The sequence below is a fragment of the Ascaphus truei genome, chromosome 6, assembly GCF_040206685.1.
Source record: "Ascaphus truei isolate aAscTru1 chromosome 6, aAscTru1.hap1, whole genome shotgun sequence".
NCBI classification, from domain to species: Eukaryota; Metazoa; Chordata; class Amphibia; order Anura; family Ascaphidae; genus Ascaphus; species Ascaphus truei.
In genome coordinates, this window is record NC_134488.1 from 48,497,234 (window position 1) to 48,516,785 (window position 19,552).

At 56.2% G+C, this 19,552-nt stretch overlaps 2 protein-coding genes across 8 annotated transcripts in view; one reads left to right on the forward strand and one right to left on the reverse strand.

Annotated features, from left to right (window-relative positions):
- The window catches only part of HYOU1 (hypoxia up-regulated 1), a 33,526-nt gene extending 30,302 nt beyond the window's left edge, over window positions 1-3,224 (reverse strand). For 3 of the 7 annotated variants that reach the window (XR_012802158.1, XR_012802157.1, XM_075604204.1), the window contains exons 1-3: window positions 3,110-3,224; window positions 1,441-1,543; window positions 1,163-1,256 (exon numbers count right to left, since the gene is read on the reverse strand). Coding sequence is in view for 5 of the 7 variants with exons in the window: in XM_075604204.1 (XP_075460319.1) it covers window positions 1,163-1,256; window positions 1,441-1,534 (188 nt within the window). In the remaining 2 variants the exon portion in view is untranslated. The other 4 variants (XM_075604200.1, XM_075604201.1, XM_075604203.1 and 1 more) reach the window with 4 other exon arrangements.
- A 15,724-nt stretch (window positions 3,225-18,948) lies between these two features.
- VPS11 (VPS11 core subunit of CORVET and HOPS complexes) overlaps window positions 18,949-19,552 on the forward strand; it is a 35,929-nt gene continuing 35,325 nt past the window's right edge. The window contains 1 exon segment of the mRNA XM_075604206.1: window positions 18,949-19,165. Coding sequence (XP_075460321.1) covers window positions 19,024-19,165 — 142 coding nt within the window. The 5' untranslated portion in view covers window positions 18,949-19,023.

Here is a 19,552-nt window from a genome sequence, read left to right on the forward strand (position 1 = left end):
GACAGACAGACGAGAGAGAGAGACAGACAGACAGACGAGAGAGAGAGACAGACAGACGAGAGAGAGAGACAGACAGACGAGAGAGAGAGACAGACAGACGAGAGACAGACAGACGAGAGAGACAGACAGACGAGAGAGACAGACAGACGAGAGAGACAGACAGACGAGTGAGACAGACAGACGAGTGAGACAGACAGACGAGTGAGACAGACGAGAGAGAGACAGACAGACGAGAGAGAGACAGACAGACAGACGAGAGAGAGACAGACAGACGAGAGAGAGACAGACAGACGAGAGAGAGACAGACAGACGAGAGAGAGACAGACAGACGAGAGAGAGACAGACAGACGAGAGAGAGACAGACAGACGAGAGAGACAGACAGACGAGAGAGAGACAGACAGACGAGAGAGAGACAGACAGACGAGAGAGAGACAGACAGACGAGAGAGAGAGACAGACAGACGAGAGAGACAGAGAGACGAGAGAGAGAGACAGACAGACGAGAGAGACAGACAGACGAGAGAGAGAGACAGACAGACGAGAGAGAGAGAGAGACAGACGAGAGAGAGAGAGAGACAGACGAGAGAGAGAGACAGACAGACGAGAGAGACAGACAGACAGACGAGAGAGAGAGACAGACAGACAGACGAGAGAGAGAGACAGACAGACGAGAGAGAGAGACAGACAGACGAGAGAGAGAGACAGACAGACGAGAGAGAGCCAGACAGACAGACGAGAGAGAGAGAGAGACAGACAGACGAGAGAGAGAGACAGACAGGCAGACGAGAGAGAGACAGACAGACAGACGAGAGAGAGAGACAGACAGACAGAGAGACAGACAGACAGAGACAGACAGACGAGAGAGAGAGACAGACGAGAGAGAGGCAGAGGCAGACGAGAGAGAGAGAGAGACAGACGAGAGAGACAGACGAGGCACAGAGAGAGAGACAGAGAGAGGCACAGAGAGAGGCACAGAGAGAGGGACAGAGAGAGGGACAGAGAGAGGGACAGAGAGAGGGACAGAGAGAGGGACAGAGAGAGGGACAGAGAGAGGGACAGAGAGAGGGACAGAGAGAGGGACAGAGAGAGGGACAGAGAGAGGGACAGAGAGAGATCTGTGTGTATATACACCCCCCCATAAACATATCCCTACACCTCTTACTTGTTTAAGACGATTTCCATGGGAACGCCTGGCTTCACAATGGCGATTTTCATCCACTCGCTGCCCATATCCACAGACATCACGGCTACAGCCTCTGCATCGCAGCGAGGAAACCGCGCGTGAAAACTGCGCACACTCAGCAAGTCCGTACCGGCCCCCTCTCATAACCCCCAGAAATAGCATTACCTGCCCCCACCCCCGAGAGCTTCTTCGCTCGCCCAGGTGCACACGTTCCCGCCCTACCCAGAACCCCCCCCCCCCCCCGCAGATGCACGTACCCGTCTGTGTGTGCAGGAGTGTTACCAGCAGGAGTATCATCGCAGCCAGAACGGAGGGCCCCATCTTGCAGGAGTCACTGCTCGGCACGACCATGTGCAGCCTGGGGAGAGTGTCAGACCTTTACCTGTCTCACCTATCAACGTGCAGCAAAAGGGAAATCACTCGGTCCCATAACACCTTTCTACCATGTTTAATGTGCAGGCCTCTCTCCCCGGTGTAATGTCAGTGTGCCCCTTCTGTACCACCTGTGTACCCCCAGTGTATCCCCTGCCTGTCACTCACCCGAAATATATCCCCACCTACCTTTCCCTACATGGAAAATCTCCCGGCATACATCTTACCCCTCTCTCTTCCTCTCCCACCAGGTGTCTCTCGCCTCTTTCTCCCCCCAGGTGTCTCTCTTCTCCCCCCCCCCCCAGGTGCCTCTCACCTCTCTCCCCAGGTGTCTCTCACCTCGCTCTCCCTCCCCCCCAGGTGTCTCACCTCTCTCTCCCCCCTCCCCAGGTGTCTCTCACGCCTCTCCTCCCCCCAGGTGTTTCTCGCGCCTCTCTCCCCCCCAGGTGTTTCTCACGCCTCTCTCCCCCCCCAGGTGTCTCTCGCGCCTCTCTCTCCCCCCCCCCCCAGCTGTCTCTCGCGCCTCTCTCTCCCTCCCCCAGGTGTCTCTCGTGCCTCTCTCCCCCCCCCCAGGTGTCTCTCGCGCCTCTCTCTCCCCCCCCCAGGTGTCTCTCGCGCCTCTCTCTCCCCCCCCAGGTGTCTCTCGCGCCTCTCTCTCCCCCCCCAGGTGTCTCTCGCGCCTCTCTCTCCCCCCCCAGGTGTCTCTCGCGCCTCTCTCTCCCCCCCCCAGGTGTCTCTCACCCCCCCCAGGTGTCTCTCGCGCCTCTCTCTCTCCCCCATAGGTGTCTCTCGCCTCTCTCTCCCCCCCATAGGTGTCTCTCGCCTCTCTCTCTCCCCCCATAGGTGTCTCTCGCCTCTCTCTCTCCCCCCCCATAGGTGTCTCTCGCCTCTCTCTTTCCCCCCCATAGGTGTCTCTCGCCTCTCTCTCCCCCCCCATAGGTGTCTCTCGCCTCTCTCCCCCCCCATAGGTGTCTCTCGCCTCTCTCTCTCCCCCCCCCCATAGGTGTCTCTCGCCTCTCTCTCCCCCCCATAGGTGTCTCTCGCCTCTCTCTCTCCCCCCCATAGGTGTCTCTCGCCTCTCTCTCTCTCCCCCCCCCCCATAGGTGTCTCTCGCCTCTCTCTCCCCCCCCAGGTGTCTCTCGCGCCTCTCCCCCCCCCCCCCCAGGTATCTCACCTCTCTCCCTCCCCCCCCCCTCCCCCCCAGGTGTCTCTCCCCCTCCCCCCCAGGTGTTTCTCCCCCCTCCCCAGGTGTCTCACCTCTCCCCCCCCCCCAGGTGTCTCTCACCTCTCTCTCCCCCCCCCAGGTGTCTCACCTCTCTCCCCCCCCCCAGGTGTCTCACCTCTCTCCCCCCCCAGGTGTCTCACCTCCCTCTCCCCCCCCCCAGGTGTCTCACCTCTCTCCCCCCCCATGTGTCTCACCTCTCTCCCCCCCCCCATGTGTCTCACCTCTCTCCCCCCCCCCATGTGTCTCACCTCTCTCCCCCCCCCCAGGTGTCTCACCTCTCTCTCTCCCCCCAGGTGTCTCACCTCTCTCTCCCCCCAGGTGTCTCTCACCTCTCTCTCCCCTCAGGTGTCTCTCACGGTGTGCGCGCGTTTCCTGTGCCTCTCTTCCCCGATGTGCGCGCGTGCTCCTGTATCCAGTGTCTCGCGCACAGGCCGGAACGCGGCGCGTTGTGATTGGTGGATTTACCGGCAGCCGCTGACGTCACCCGCGCGCGGAGGCTGGCTAATCAGAGCACGGCTCCGGCTCTGGATCCCTCCTCCTATTGGGCCACGTTCTGGGAAAATGCCCGGAGCGGCAGGATTGGTCCACGTCCTGCATGACGTTACCAGGCGCTGTCAGGGAGGGGGAGTGAGCGGGACACAAGTCGTACATGTATCATACTGTATAACCGTGGGAGACATACATGTGTCATACTACTGTATAACCGTGGGAGACATACATGTATCATACTACTGTATAACCGTGGGAGACATACATGTGTCATACTACTGTATAACCGTGGGAGACATACATGTGTCATACTACTGTATAACCGTGGGAGACATACATGTGTCATACTACTGTATAACCGTGGGAGACATACATGTGTCATACTACTGTATAACTGTGGGAGACATACATGTGTCATACTGTATAACCGTGGGAGACATACATGTGTCATACTACTGTATAACCGTGGGTGATATGCATGTGTCATACTGTATAACCGTGGGAGACATACATGTGTCATACTACTGTATAACCGTGGGTGACATACATGTGTCATACTGTATAACCGTGGGAGATATACATGTGACCTGGCAGTGTGTGTGTGAACTACCCATGGACCTGGCTGTGTGTGTGTGTATTACCCGTGGACCTGGCTGTGTGTGTATTACCCGTGGACCTGGCAGTGTGTGTGTGTATTACCCGTGGACCTGGAAGTGTGTGTGTGTGTGTATTACCCGTGGACCTGGCAGTGTGTGTGTGTGTGTGTGTATTACCCGTGGACCTGGAAGTGTGTGTGAGTGTGTGAGAATTACCCGTGGAACTGGCAGTGTGTGTGTGTGTGTGTGTGTGTGTGTGTGTGTGTGAGTGTGTGTGTGTGTGTGTGTGTGAATTACCCGTGGACCTAGCAGTGTGAGTGTGTGTGTGTGTGTGTGTGTGTGTGTGTGTGTGAAATACATGGACCTGGCAGTGTGTGTGTGTGTGTGTGTGTGTGTGTGTGTGTGTGTGTGTGTGTGTGTGTGTGTGTGTGTGTGTGTGTGTGTGTGTGTGTGAATTATTCGTGGACATGGCAGTGTGTGTGGGTGTGTGTGTGTGAATTACACATGGACCTGGCAGTGTGTGTGTGTGTGTGTGTGTATTACTCGTGGACCTGGCAGTGTGTGTGTGTGTGTGTATTACTCGTGGACCTGGCAGTGTGTGTGTATTACACGTGGACCTGGCAGTGTGTGTGAATTACACGTGGACCTGACAGTGTGTGTGTGTGTGTGTGTGTATTACACGTGGACCTGGCAGTGTGTGTGAATTACACGTGGACCTGGCAGTGTGTGTGTGTTTGAGAATTACACGTGGACCTGGCAGTGTGTGTGAATTACACGTGGACCTGGCAGTGTGTGTGTGTTTGAGAATTACACGTGGACCTGGCCGTGTGTGTGTGTGTGTGTGTATTACACGTGGACCTGGCAGTGTGTGTGTGAATTACACGTGGACCTGGCAGTGTGTGTGAATTACACGTGGACCTGGCAGTGTGTGTGAATTACACGTGGACCTGGCAGTGTGTGTGAATTACACGTGGACCTGGCAGTGTGTGTGTGAATTACACGTGGACGTGTGTGTGTGAATTACACGTGGACCTGGCGAGATACAATAAGCGCAGCAAAGTCACACAATAGGAAAGGAAATCCCTGCCCCAGAGAGCTTACAATCTAAGCAGTATGATGGGAGAGTTACAGAGACAGCAGTTGAGGGAATAAGTGCTGTAGATGGCAGTGCTTGGCCACAGTGGGTGGGTAGGAGTGACGTGGGTGTGGGACAGTGGCCATGAGTGCAGGCTGTTGGGATGCTTGATTTGTGGGGCGAGTTTAAGGTTAGTCAGTATTAAATGAGAAGGTTAACACCATTAGCAGGGGAAGAGGTAGCAGGGAGGCGTGGGTGAGAACGGGTGGCAGGGAGGCGTGGGTGGCAGGGAGGCGTGGGTGAGAGCGGGTGGCAGGGAGGCGTGGGTGAGAGCGGGTGGCAGGGAGGTGTGGGTGAGAGGAGGTGGCAGAGAGGTGTGGGTGAGAGGAGGTGGCAGGGAGGCGTGGGTGAGAGCGGGTGGCAGGGAGGCGTGGGTGAGAGCGGGTGGCAGGGAGGCGTGGGTGAGAACGGGTGGCAGGGAGGCGTGTGTGAGAGCGGGTGTGTATATGGCTGGGTGCAGGATTAGGAGATCCCCAGCAGCAGGAAGGAGGAGCAGACAGAGGGTGTGAATAGAGGATTGGTGGGGGTGCTTTTTATTGAGGGGTAAATAAGTTGTTGGGAGAGAGGAGTATAAATAATGGTGCAGTGTATGGGCACAGGCACATGCGGAGGGAAGGAGAGGGGAAGAGATGTGGATAGGAGGGGAGTGGGGAAGTTGGAGGGAACAGAAAAGTTTACAAAGGAGTGAGGAGAGAGTAAACAGAAAAAGCAATAGGGAGGGCATAGTGGGATGCAGGAGGAGAGAGGTCCCAGGTATAGGAGTAGCGAGATGCAGGAGGAGAGAGGTCCCGGGTATAGGAGTAGCGAGATGCAGGAGTAGCGAGATACAGGAGGAGAGCGGTCCCAGGTATAGGAGTAGTGAGATGCAGGAGGAGAGAGGTCCCAGGTATTGGAGTAGTGAGATGCAGGAGGAGAGGGGTCCCAGGTATTGGAGTAGTGAGATGCAGGAGGAGAGAGGTCCCAGGTATAGGAGTAGTGAGATGCAGGAGGAGAGAGGTCACAGGTATAGGAGTAGTGAGATGCAGGAGGAGAGAAGTCACAGGTATAGGAGTAGTGAGATGCAGGAGGAGAGAGGTCCCAGGTATAGGAGTAGTGAGATGCAGGAGGAGAGAGGTCCCAGGTATAGGAGCAGTGACATAAAGGAGGAAAGAGGTCCCGGGTATAGGAGTAGTGAGATGCAGGAGGAGAGAGGTCCCAGATATAGGAGTAGTGAGATGCAGGAGGAGAGAGGTCCCAGGTATAGGAGCAGTGACATAAAGGAGGAGAGAGGTCCCAGGTATAGGAGTAGTGAGATGCAGGAGGAGAGAGGTGCCGGGTATAGGAGCAGCGAGATGCAGGAGGAGAGAGGTCCCGGGTATAGGAGCAGCGAGATGCAGGAGGAGAGAGGTCCCAGGTATAGTAGTGAGATGCAGGAGGAGAGAGGTCCCAGGTATAGGAGTAGCGAGATGCAGGAGGAGAGAGGTCCCGGGTATAGGAGTAGCGAGATGCAGGAGGAGAGAGGTCCCAGGTATAGGAGTAGCGAGATGCAGGAGGAGAGAGGTCCCGGGTATAGGAGTAGCGAGATGCAGGAGGAGAGAGGTCCTAGGTATAGGAGCAGTGAGATGCAGGAGGAGAGAGGTCCCGGGTATACGAGTAGTGAGATGCAGGAGGAGAGAGGTCCCAGGTATAGGAGTAGCAAGATGCAGGAGGAGAGAGGTCCCAGGTATAGGAGCAGTGACATGCAGGAGGAGAGATGTCCCAGGTATAGGAGTAGTGAGATGCAGGAGGAGAGAGGTCCCAGGTATAGGAGTAGCGAGATGCAGGAGGAGAGAGGTCCCAGGTATAGTAGTGAGATGCAGGAGGAGAGAGGTCCCAGGTATAGGAGTAGCGAGATGCAGGAGGAGAGAGGTCCCGGGTATAGGAGTAGCGAGATGCAGGAGGAGAGAGGTCCCAGGTATAGGAGTAGCGAGATGCAGGAGGAGAGAGGTCCCAGGTATAGGAGTAGTGAGATGCAGGAGGAGAGAGGTCCCGGGTATACGAGTAGTGAGATGCAGGAAGAGAGATGTCCCAGGTATAGGAGTAGTGAGATGCAGGAGGAGAGATGTCCCAGGTATAGGAGTAGTGAGATGCAGGAGGAGAGAGGTCCCAGGTATAGGAGCAGTGACATAAAGGAGGAGAGAGGTCCCAGGTATAGGAGTAGTGAGATGCAGGAGGAGAGAGGTCCCAGGTATAGTAGTGAGATGCAGGAGGAAAGAGGTCCCAGGTATAGGAGTAGCGAGATACAGGAGGAGAGAGGTCCCAGGTATAGGAGTAGCGAGATGCAGGAGAAGAGAGGTCCCAGGTATAGGAGTACTGGGATGCAGGAGGAGAGAGGTCCCAGGTATTGGAGTAGTGAGATGCAGGAGGAGAGAGGTCCCAGGTATAGGAGTAGTGGGATGCAGGAGGAGAGAGGTCCCAGGTATAGGAGCAGTGACATAATGGAGGAGAGAGGTCCCAGGTATAGGAGTAGTGAGATGCAGGAGGAGAGAGGTCCCAGGTATAGTAGTGAGATGCAGGAGGAGAGAGGTCCCAGGTATAGGAGTAGCGAGATACAGGAGGAGAGAGGTCCCAGGTATAGGAGTAGCGGGACGCAGGAGGAGAGAGGTCCCAGGTATAGGAGTAGTGAGATGCAGGAGGAGAGAGGTCCCAGGTATTGGAGTAGTGAGATGCAGGAGGAGAGAGGTCCCAGGTATAGGAGTAGTGAGATGCAGGAGGAGAGAGGTTCCAAGGTATACGAGTAGTGAGATGCAGGAGGAGAGAGGTCCCAGGTATAGGAGTAGTGAGATGCAGGAGGAGAGAGGTCCCAGATATAGGAGTAGTGAGATGTAGGAGGAGAGAGGTCCCAGGTATTGGAGTAGTGAGATGCAGGAGGAGAGAGGTCCCAGGTATTGGAGTAGTGAGATGCAGGAGGAGAGAGGTTCCAAGGTATACGAGTAGTGAGATGCAGGAGGAGAGAGGTCCCAGGTATAGGAGTAGTGAGATGCAGGAGGAGAGAGGTCCCAGATATAGGAGTAGTGAGATGTAGGAGGAGAGAGGTCCCAGGTATAGGAGCAGTGACATAAAGGAGGAGAGAGGTCCCAGGTATAGGAGTAGTGAGATGCAGGAGGAGAGAGGTGCCGGGTATAGGAGCAGCGAGATGCAGGAGGAGAGAGGTCCCGGGTATAGGAGCAGCGAGATGCAGGAGGAGAGAGGTCCCAGGTATAGTAGTGAGATGCAGGAGGAGAGAGGTCCCAGGTATAGGAGTAGCGAGATGCAGGAGGAGAGAGGTCCCAGGTATAGGAGTAGTGGGATGCAGGAGGAGAGAGGTCCCAGGTATAGGAGCAGTGACATAATGGAGGAGAGAGGTCCCAGGTATAGGAGTAGTGAGATGCAGGAGGAGAGAGGTCCCAGGTATAGTAGTGAGATGCAGGAGGAGAGAGGTCCCAGGTATAGGAGTAGCGAGATACAGGAGGAGAGAGGTCCCAGGTATAGGAGTAGCGGGACGCAGGAGGAGAGAGGTCCCAGGTATAGGAGTAGTGAGATGCAGGAGGAGAGAGGTCCCAGGTATTGGAGTAGTGAGATGCAGGAGGAGAGAGGTCCCAGGTATAGGAGTAGTGAGATGCAGGAGGAGAGAGGTTCCAAGGTATACGAGTAGTGAGATGCAGGAGGAGAGAGGTCCCAGGTATAGGAGTAGTGAGATGCAGGAGGAGAGAGGTCCCAGATATAGGAGTAGTGAGATGTAGGAGGAGAGAGGTCCCAGGTATTGGAGTAGTGAGATGCAGGAGGAGAGAGGTCCCAGGTATTGGAGTAGTGAGATGCAGGAGGAGAGAGGTTCCAAGGTATACGAGTAGTGAGATGCAGGAGGAGAGAGGTCCCAGGTATAGGAGTAGTGAGATGCAGGAGGAGAGAGGTCCCAGATATAGGAGTAGTGAGATGTAGGAGGAGAGAGGTCCCAGGTATAGGAGCAGTGACATAAAGGAGGAGAGAGGTCCCAGGTATAGGAGTAGTGAGATGCAGGAGGAGAGAGGTGCCGGGTATAGGAGCAGCGAGATGCAGGAGGAGAGAGGTCCCGGGTATAGGAGCAGCGAGATGCAGGAGGAGAGAGGTCCCAGGTATAGTAGTGAGATGCAGGAGGAGAGAGGTCCCAGGTATAGGAGTAGCGAGATGCAGGAGGAGAGAGGTCCCGGGTATAGGAGTAGCGAGATGCAGGAGGAGAGAGGTCCCAGGTATAGGAGTAGCGAGATGCAGGAGGAGAGAGGTCCCGGGTATAGGAGTAGCGAGATGCAGGAGGAGAGAGGTCCTAGGTATAGGAGCAGTGAGATGCAGGAGGAGAGAGGTCCCGGGTATACGAGTAGTGAGATGCAGGAGGAGAGAGGTCCCAGGTATAGGAGTAGCGAGATGCAGGAGGAGAGAGGTCCCAGGTATAGGAGCAGTGACATGCAGGAGGAGAGATGTCCCAGGTATAGGAGTAGTGAGATGCAGGAGGAGAGAGGTCCCAGGTATAGGAGTAGCGAGATGCAGGAGGAGAGAGGTCCCAGGTATAGTAGTGAGATGCAGGAGGAGAGAGGTCCCAGGTATAGGAGTAGCGAGATGCAGGAGGAGAGAGGTCCCGGGTATAGGAGTAGCGAGATGCAGGAGGAGAGAGGTCCCAGGTATAGGAGTAGCGAGATGCAGGAGGACAGAGGTCCCAGGTATAGGAGTAGTGAGATGCAGGAGGAGAGAGGTCCCGGGTATACGAGTAGTGAGATGCAGGAAGAGAGATGTCCCAGGTATAGGAGTAGTGAGATGCAGGAGGAGAGATGTCCCAGGTATAGGAGTAGTGAGATGCAGGAGGAGAGAGGTCCCAGGTATAGGAGCAGTGACATAAAGGAGGAGAGAGGTCCCAGGTATAGGAGTAGTGAGATGCAGGAGGAGAGAGGTCCCAGGTATAGTAGTGAGATGCAGGAGGAAAGAGGTCCCAGGTATAGGAGTAGCGAGATACAGGAGGAGAGAGGTCCCAGGTATAGGAGTAGCGAGATGCAGGAGAAGAGAAGTCCCAGGTATAGGAGTACTGGGATGCAGGAGGAGAGAGGTCCCAGGTATTGGAGTAGTGAGATGCAGGAGGAGAGAGGTCCCAGGTATAGGAGTAGTGGGATGCAGGAGGAGAGAGGTCCCAGGTATAGGAGCAGTGACATAATGGAGGAGAGAGGTCCCAGGTATAGGAGTAGTGAGATGCAGGAGGAGAGAGGTCCCAGGTATAGTAGTGAGATGCAGGAGGAGAGAGGTCCCAGGTATAGGAGTAGCGAGATACAGGAGGAGAGAGGTCCCAGGTATAGGAGTAGCGGGACGCAGGAGGAGAGAGGTCCCAGGTATAGGAGTAGTGAGATGCAGGAGGAGAGAGGTCCCAGGTATTGGAGTAGTGAGATGCAGGAGGAGAGAGGTCCCAGGTATTGGAGTAGTGAGACGCAGGAGGAGAGAGGTCCCAGGTATAGGAGTAGTGAGACGCAGGAGGAGAGAGGTCCCAGGTATAGGAGCAATGAGACGCAGGAGGAGAGAGGTCCCAGATATAGGATTAGTGAGATGCAGGCGGAGAGAGGTCCCAGGTATAGGAGTAGTGAGATGCAGGAGGAGAGAGGTCCCAGGTATAGGAGTAGTGAGATGCAGGAGGAGAGAGGTCCCAGGTATAGGAGTAGTGACATAAAGAAGGAGAGAGGTCCCGGGTATAGGAGTAGTGAGATGCAGGAGAGAGGTCCCGGGTATAGGAGCAGCGAGATGCAGGAGGAGAGAGGTCCCAGGTATAGGAGTAGCGAGATGCAGGAGGAGAGAGGTCCCGGGTATAGGAGTAGCGAGATGCAGGAGGAGAGAGGTCCCGGGTATAGGAGTAGCGAGATGCAGGAGGAGAGAGGTCCCAGGTATAGGAGTAGTGAGATGCAGGAGGAGAGAGGTTCCAGGTATAGGAGTAGTGAGATGCAGGAGGAGAGAGGTCCCAGGTATAGGAGCAGTGACATAAAGGAGAAGAGAGGTCCCGGGTATAGGAGTAGTGAGATGCAGGAGAGAGGTCCCGGGTATAGGAGCAGCGAGATGCAGGAGGAGAGAGGTCCCAGGTATAGGAGTAGCGAGATGCAGGAGGAGAGAGGTCCCGGGTATAGGAGTAGCGAGATGCAGGAGGAGAGAGGTCCCGGGTATAGGAGTAGCGAGATGCAGGAGGAGAGAGGTCCCAGGTATAGGAGTAGCGAGATGCAGGAGGAGAGAGGTCCCAGGTATAGGAGTAGCGAGATGCAGGAGGAGAGAGGTCCCGGGTATAGGAGTAGCGAGATGCAGCAGGAGAGAGGTCCCAGGTATAAGAGTAGTGAGATGCAGGAGGAGAGAGGTCCCAGGTATAGGAGTAGCGGGATGCAGGAGGAGAGAGGTCCCAGGTATAGGAGTAGTGAGATGCAGGAGGAGAGAGGTCCCAGGTATAGGAGTAGTGAGATGCAGGAGGAGAGATGTCCCAGGTATAGGAGTAGTGAGATGCAGGAGAGAGGTCCCAGGTATAGGAGCAGTGACATAAAGGAGGAGAGAGGTCCCAGGTATAGGAGTAGTGAGATGCAGGAGGAGAGAGGTCCCGGGTATACGAGTAGTGAGATGCAGGAAGAGAGATGTCCCAGGTATAGGAGTAGTGAGATGCAGGAGGAGAGATGTCCCAGGTATAGGAGTAGTGAGATGCAGGAGAGGTCCCAGGTATAGGAGCAGTGACATAGAGGAGGAGAGAGGTCCCAGGTATAGGAGTAGTGAGATGCAGGAGGAGAGAGGTCCCAGGTATAGTAGTGAGATGCAGGAGGAGAGAGGTCCCAGGTATAGGAGTAGCGAGATACAGGAGGAGAGAGGTCCCAGGTATAGGAGTAGCGAGATACAGGAGGAGAGAGGTCCCAGGTATAGGAGTAGTGACATAAAGGAGGAGAGAGGTCCCAGGTATAGGAGTAGTGAGATGCAGGAGGAGAGAGGTCCCAGGTATAGTATATGAGTAGCAGGATGCAGGAGGAGAGAGGTCCCAGGTATTGGAGTAGTGAGATGCAGGAGGAGAGAGGTCCCAGGTATTGGAGTAGTGAGATGCAGGAGGAGAGAGGTCCCGGGTATACGAGTAGTGAGATGCAGGAAGAGAGATGTCCCAGGTATAGGAGCAGCGAGATGCAGGAGGAGAGAGGTCCCAGGTATAGGAGCAGTGACATAAAGGAGGAGAGAGGTCCCAGGTATAGGAGTAGTGAGATGCAGGAGGAGAGAGGTCCCAGGTATAGGAGTAGAGAGATGCAGGAGGAGAGAGGTCCCAGGTATAGTAGTAGCGAGATGCAGGAGGAGAGAGGTCCCAGGTATTGGAGTAGTGAGATGCAGGAGGAGAGAGGTCCCGGGTATAGGAGTAGTGAGATGCAGGAGGAGAGATGTCCCAGGTATAGGAGTAGTGAGATGCAGGAGGAGAGAGGTCCCAGGTATAGGAGCAGTGACATAAAGGAGGAGAGAGGTCCCAGGTATAGGAGTAGTGAGATGCAGGAGGAGAGAGGTCCCAGGTATAGGAGTAGAGAGATGCAGGAGGAGAGAGGTCCCAGGTATAGTAGTAGCGAGATGCAGGAGGAGAGAGGTCCCAGGTATTGGAGTAGTGAGATGCAGGAGGAGAGAGGTCCCGGGTATAGGAGTAGTGAGATGCAGGAGGAGAGAGGTCCCGGGTATAGGAGCAGTGAGACGCAGGAGGAGAGAGGTCCCGGGTATAGGAGCAGTGAGACGCAGGAGGAGAGAGGTCCCAGGTATAGGAGCAGTGAGACGCAGGAGGAGAGAGGTCCCAGGTATAGGAGCAGTGAGATGCAGGAGGAGATAGGTCCCGGGTATAGGAGCAGTGAGATGCAAGAGGAGAGAGGTCCCAGGTATAGGAGTAGTGAGATGCAGGAGGAGAGAGGTCCCAGGTATAGGAGTAGTGAGACGCAGGAGGAGAGAGGTCCCAGGTATAGGAGTAGTGAGAAGCAGGAGGAGAGAGGTCCCAGGTATAGGAGTAGTGAGACGCAGGAGGAGAGAGGTCCCAGGTATAGGAGTAGTGAGACGCAGGAGGAGAGAGGTCCCAGGTATAGGAGCAATGAGACGCAGGAGGAGAGAGGTCCCAGATATAGGATTAGTGAGATGCAGGAGGAGAGAGGTCCCAGGTATAGGAGTAGTGAGATGCAGGAGGAGAGAGGTCCCAGGTATAGGAGTAGTGAGATGCAGGAGGAGAGAGGTCCCAGGTATAGGAGCAGTGAGATGCAGGATGAGAGAGGTCCCAGGTATAGGAGTAGTGAGATGCAGGAGGAGAGAGGTCCCGGGTATACGAGTAGTGAGATGCAGGAAGAGAGATGTCCCAGGTATAGGAGTAGTGAGATGCAGGAGGAGAGATGTCCCAGGTATAGGAGTAGTGAGATGCAGGAGAGGTCCCAGGTATAGGAGCAGTGACATAAAGGAGGAGAGAGGTCCCAGGTATAGGAGTAGTGAGATGCAGGAGGAGAGAGGTCCCAGGTATAGTAGTGAGATGCAGGAGGAGAGAGGTCCCAGGTATAGGAGTAGCGAGATACAGGAGGAGAGAGGTCCCAGGTATAGGAGTAGCGAGATACAGGAGGAGAGAGGTCCCAGGTATAGGAGTAGTGACATAAAGGAGGAGAGAGGTCCCAGGTATAGGAGTAGTGAGATGCAGGAGGAGAGAGGTCCCAGGTATAGTATATGAGTAGCGGGATGCAGGAGGAGAGAGGTCCCAGGTATTGGAGTAGTGAGATGCAGGAGGAGAGAGGTCCCAGGTATTGGAGTAGTGAGATGCAGGAGGAGAGAGGTCCCGGGTATACGAGTAGTGAGATGCAGGAAGAGAGATGTCCCAGGTATAGGAGTAGTGAGATGCAGGAGGAGAGATGTCCCAGGTATAGGAGTAGTGAGATGCAGGAGGAGAGAGGTCCCAGGTATAGGAGCAGTGACATAAAGGAGGAGAGAGGTCCCAGGTATAGGAGTAGTGAGATGCAGGAGGAGAGAGGTCCCAGGTATAGGAGTAGAGAGATGCAGGAGGAGAGAGGTCCCAGGTATAGTAGTAGCGAGATGCAGGAGGAGAGAGGTCCCAGGTATTGGAGTAGTGAGATGCAGGAGGAGAGAGGTCCCGGGTATAGGAGTAGTGAGATGCAGGAGGAGAGAGGTCCCAGGTATAGGAGCAATGAGACGCAGGAGGAGAGAGGTCCCAGATATAGGATTAGTGAGATGCAGGAGGAGAGAGGTCCCAGGTATAGGAGTAGCGAGATGCAGGAGGAGAGAGGTCCCGGGTATAGGAGTAGCGAGATGCAGGAGGAGAGAGGTCCCGGGTATAGGAGTAGCGAGATGCAGGAGGAGAGAGGTCCCGGGTATAGGAGTAGCGAGATGCAGGAGGAGAGAGGTCCCAGGTATAGGAGTAGCGAGATGCAGGAGGAGAGAGGTCCCGGGTATAGGAGTAGTGAGATGCAGCAGGAGAGAGGTCCCAGGTATAAGAGTAGTGAGATGCAGGAGAGAGGTCCCAGGTATAGGAGCAGTGACATAAAGGAGGAGAGAGGTCCCAGGTATAGGAGTAGTGAGATGCAGGAGGAGAGAGGTCCCAGGTATAGTAGTGAGATGCAGGAGGAGAGAGGTCCCAGGTATAGGAGTAGCGAGATACAGGAGGAGAGAGGTCCCAGGTATAGGAGTAGCGAGATGCAGGAGGAGAGAGGTCCCAGGTATAGGAGTAGCGAGATGCAGGAGGAGAGAGGTCCCGGGTATAGGAGTAGTGAGATGCAGCAGGAGAGAGGTCCCAGGTATAAGAGTAGTGAGATGCAGGAGAGAGGTCCCAGGTATAGGAGCAGTGACATAAAGGAGGAGAGAGGTCCCAGGTATAGGAGTAGCGGGATGCAGGAGGAGAGAGGTCCCAGGTATAGGAGTAGTGAGATGCAGGAGGAGAGAGGTCCCAGGTATAGGAGTAGTGAGATGCAGGAGGAGAGAGGTCCCAGGTATAGGAGTAGTGAGATGCAGGAGAGAGGTCCCAGGTATAGGAGCAGTGACATAAAGGAGGAGAGAGGTCCCAGGTATAGGAGTAGTGAGATGCAGGAGGAGAGAGGTCCCAGGTATAGGAGTAGGAGATGCAGGAGGAGAGAGGTCCCAGGTATAGGAGTAGTGAGATGCAGGAGGAGAGAGGTCCCAGGTATAGGAGTAGTGAGATGCAGGAGGAGAGAGGTCCCAGGTATAGGAGTAGTGAGATGCAGGAGGAGAGAGGTCCCAGGTATAGGAGTAGTGAGATGCAGGAGGAGAGAGGTCCCAGGTATAGGAGTAGCGAGATGCAGGAGGAGAGAGGTCCCAGGTATAGGATTAGTGAGATGCAGGAGGAGAGAGGTCCCAGGTATAGGAGTAGTGAGATGCAGGAGGAGAGAGGTCCCAGGTATAGGAGCAGTGAGATGCAGGAGGAGAGAGGTCCCAGGTATAGGAGTAGCGAGATGCAGGAGGAGAGAGGTCCCAGGTATAGTAGCGAGATGCAGGAGGAGAGAGGTCCCAGGTATAGGAGTAGCAGGATGCAGGAGGAGAGAGGTCCTTGGTATAGGAGTAGTGAGATGCAGGAGGAGAGAGGTCCCAGGTATAGGAGCAGTGAGATGCAGGAGGAGAGAGGTCCCAGGTATAGGAGTAGTGAGATGCAGGAGGAGAGAGGTCCCAGGTATAGGAGTAGTGAGACGCAGGAGGAGAGAGGTCCCAGGTATTGGAGTAGTGAGACGCAGGAGGAGAGAGGTCCCAGGTATTGGAGTAGTGAGACGCAGGAGGAGAGAGGTCCCAGGTATAGGAGTAGTGAGATGCAGGAGGAGAGAGGTCCCAGGTATAGGAGTAGTGAGATGCAGGAGGAGAGAGGTCCCAGGTATAGGAGTAGTGAGACGCAGGAGGAGAGAGGTCCCAGGTATAGGAGTAGTGAGACGCAGGAGGAGAGAGGTCCCAGGTATAGGAGTATTGAGACGCAGGAGGAGAGAGGTCCCAGGTATAGGAGCAATGAGAGCAGGAGAGAGGTCCCAGGTATAGGAGCAGTGAGATGCAGGATGAGAGAGGTCCCAGGTATAGGAGCAGTGAGATGCAGGAGGAGAGAGGTCCCGGGTATAGGAGCAGTGAGACGCAGGAGGAGAGAGGTCCCAGGTATAGGAGCAGTGAGATGCAGGAGATAGGTCCCGGGTATAGGAGCAGTGAGATGCAAGAGGAGAGAGGTCCCGGGTATAGGAGGATGGGAAGAGTACAAATTATCAGATCATTTAGTTCTCACAGCTGCAGAGTCCAGATCTTCCTGTATTCTTCACCTCCAATTCTAACTCCACAGACACCAAGATCATAGCGTGTGTCTGTGTACTAACGAATGTACAGCACTCTGGATAAGAACGCTATATAAATGTTGCTATAAATAAATATGTGACACAGCCACGATAGACTGACTTAAATATTCTAAACACATTCACTTGACTAATAATTAGGGGAGGGGTCTGCCTATTCAGCTCAGACAGACCAAGGCGTTGTTAATTAGATTTAAGTTGCAGATGGGGTTACATTGATATAGGTATTCAGCTCAGAGAGACATACAGTACCTGTGTGAGGAAATGAAATCAGAATGTTTCTCCAGGTATTCAGTGTGCATCCATGTTTAAAGATATAGAAAACATCCACAGATAACTCCAGTATTAACTCCACAGACACTTTATAAGTGACACTTAAGATGTTGCACACAGTCATATGTGTGAATTACATGTGGACCTGGCAGTGTTTGTGTGAATTACACATGGATCTGGCAGCATCTGACATGGTTTATTAATAATACTCATTTTTGTTATCGCTTCTGTATTCACAGCCAAATCTACATTGAGGCAACAGAGCCAGCACATCGGGAGAGGCTCCCAGCACCCCGAGAGCAGGTCCAATGCCAGGAGAGGCTCCCAGCACCCCGAGAGCAGGTCCAATGCCAGGAGAGGCTCCCAGCACCCCAGAGCAGGTCCAATGCCAGGAGAGGCTCCCAGCACCCCAGAGCAGGTCCAATGCCAGGAGAGGCTCCCAGCACCCCCAGAGCAGGTCCAATGCCAGGAGATGTTCCCAGCACCCCGAGAGGCTCCCAACAGCCCGGGGACAGGCTCCCAGCACCCAAAGTGAGGCTCCAACTCTAGGAGAGGCTCCCAGCACCCCGAGAGCAGGTCCAATGCCAGGAGAGGCTCCCAGCACCCCGAGAGCAGGTCCAATGCCAGGAGAGGCTTCCAGCACCCCGAGAGCAGGTCCAATGCCAGGAGAGGCTCCCAGCACCCCCAGAGCAGGTCCAATGCCAGGAGAGGCTCCCAGCACCCCGAGAGCAGGTCCAATGCCAGGAGAGGCTCCCAGCACCCCCAGAGCAGGTCCAATGCCAGGAGATGTTCCCAGCACCCCGAGAGGCTCCCAACAGCCCGGGGACAGGCTCCCAGCACCCAAAGTGAGGCTCCAACTCTAGGAGAGGCTCCCAGCACCCCGAGAGCGGCTACAATGCCAGGAGAGGCTCCCGGCACCCCGAGACAGGCTCCCATCAGCCCGGGGACAGGCTTCCAGCACCCCCAGTGAGGCTCCCAGCACACCCAGTGAGGCTCCCAGTACCCCCAGTGAGGCTCCCAGCACCCCCAGTGAGGCTCCCAGCACACCCAGTGAGGCTCCCAGCACCCCCAGTGATGCTCCCAGCACCCCCAGTGAGGCTCCCAGCACCCCCAGTGAGGCTCCAACGCCACGAGAGGCTCTCAGCACCCCGGCAGCAGCTACAATGCCAGGAGAGGCTCCCAGCAGCCCACCCTGGGAGAGGCTCCCCTCCCAGCAGGCCACCCTGGGAGAGGCTTCCCTCCCAGCAGCCCACCCTGGGAGAGGCTCCCCTCCCAGCAGCCCACCCTGGGAGAGGCTCCCGTCCCAGCAGGCCACCCTGGGAGAGGCTCCCCTCCCAGCAGGCCACCCTGGGAGAGGCTTCCCTCCCAGCAGCCCACCCTGGGAGAGGCTCCCCTCCCAGCAGCCCACCCTGGGAGAGGCTCCCCTCCCAGCAGCCCACCCTGGGAGAGGCTCCCCTCCCAGCAGCCCACCCTGGGAGAGGCTCCCCTCCCAGCAGCCCACCCTGGGAGAGGCTCCCCTCCCTGCAGCCCACCCTGGGAGAGGCTCCCGTCCCAGCAGCCCACCCTGGGAGAGGCTCCCCTCCCAGCAGCCCACCCTGGGAGAGGCTCCCCTCCCAGCAGCCCACCCTGGGAGAGGCTTCCCTCCCAGCAGCCCACCCTGGGAGAGGTTTCCCTCCCAGCAGCCCACCCTGGGAGTGGCTCCCGTCCCAGCAGCCCACCCTGGGAGAGGCTCCCGTCCCAGCAGCCCACCCTGGGAGAGGCTCCCGTCCCAGCAGCCCACCCTGGGAGAGGCTCCCCTCCCAGCAGCCCACCCTGGGAGAGGCTCCCCTCCCAGCAGCCCACCCTGGGAGAGGTTTCCCTCCCAGCAGCCCACCCTGGGAGAGGTTTCCCTCCCAGCAGCCCACCCTGGGAGAGGTTTCCCTCCCAGCAGCCCACCCTGGGAGTGGCTCCCGTCCCAGCAGCCCACCCTGGGAGAGGCTCCCGTCCCAGCAGCCCACCCTGGGAGAGGTTCCCCTCCCAGCAGCCCACCCTGGGAGAGGTTCCCCTCCCAGCAGCCCACCCTGGGAGAGGTTCCCAGCACCCCGAGACAGGATCCCAGCAGCCAGGAGAGGTTCCTATCAGCCCTGGGACAGGCTCCCAGCACCCCGAGTGAGGCTCCCAGCATCCCGGGACAGGCTCCAACAGCGGCCAGGGAGACCCCCTCACCCCGGGACAGGCTCTCAGGAGCCCCCCTCACATTGGTTGTTGCCTCTATTAAAAACTGGAACTAAGGCACTCTGCCCTAATCAAATATGGCCGCTGCAGCGTGTCCCGTGCACTGCACACTAAGGGCGGATTGGTCGGTTGGGTCACGTGCTCGACACCGTTTGACAGCTTTTACGCGTCACGTGCCTCACCCCCTCTGTCACGTGACCCCAGCCCGCTGTACGGAAGCGAGAAAGATGGCGGCGTACCTACAGTGGCGGCGTTTTGTGTTCTTCGAGAAGGAGGCGGCGCGCGAGCCCGGGGAGGGCGGGAAACCGCTCACCCTGCCGCCCGGGGTCACCGTGTGCGATTCGGGCCGGGGCAGCCTGCTCTTCGGGGATATCCTGTGAAACTCTGTGTGTGCCTCTGCCTGTGCGTGTGTCTCTGCCTGTGTGTGTGTGTGTCTCTGCCTGTGTGTGTGTGTGTCTCTGCCTGTGTGTGTGTGTCTCTGCCTGTGTGTGTGTGTCTCTGCCTGTGTGTGTGTGTCTCTGCCTGTGTGTGTGTGTCTCTGCCTGTGTGTGTGTCTCTGCCTGTGTGTGTGTCTCTGCCTGTGTGTGTGTCTCTGCCTGTGTGTGTGTGTCTCTGCCTGTGTGTGTGTGTGTGTGTGTCTCTGCCAGTGTGTGTGTGTGTGTGTCTCTGACAGTGTGTGTGTGTGTTTCTGCCTGTATGTGTCTCTGTGTGTGTGGCACTCTGTATGTGTGTGTACACACACTCTCTCTCTCTCTC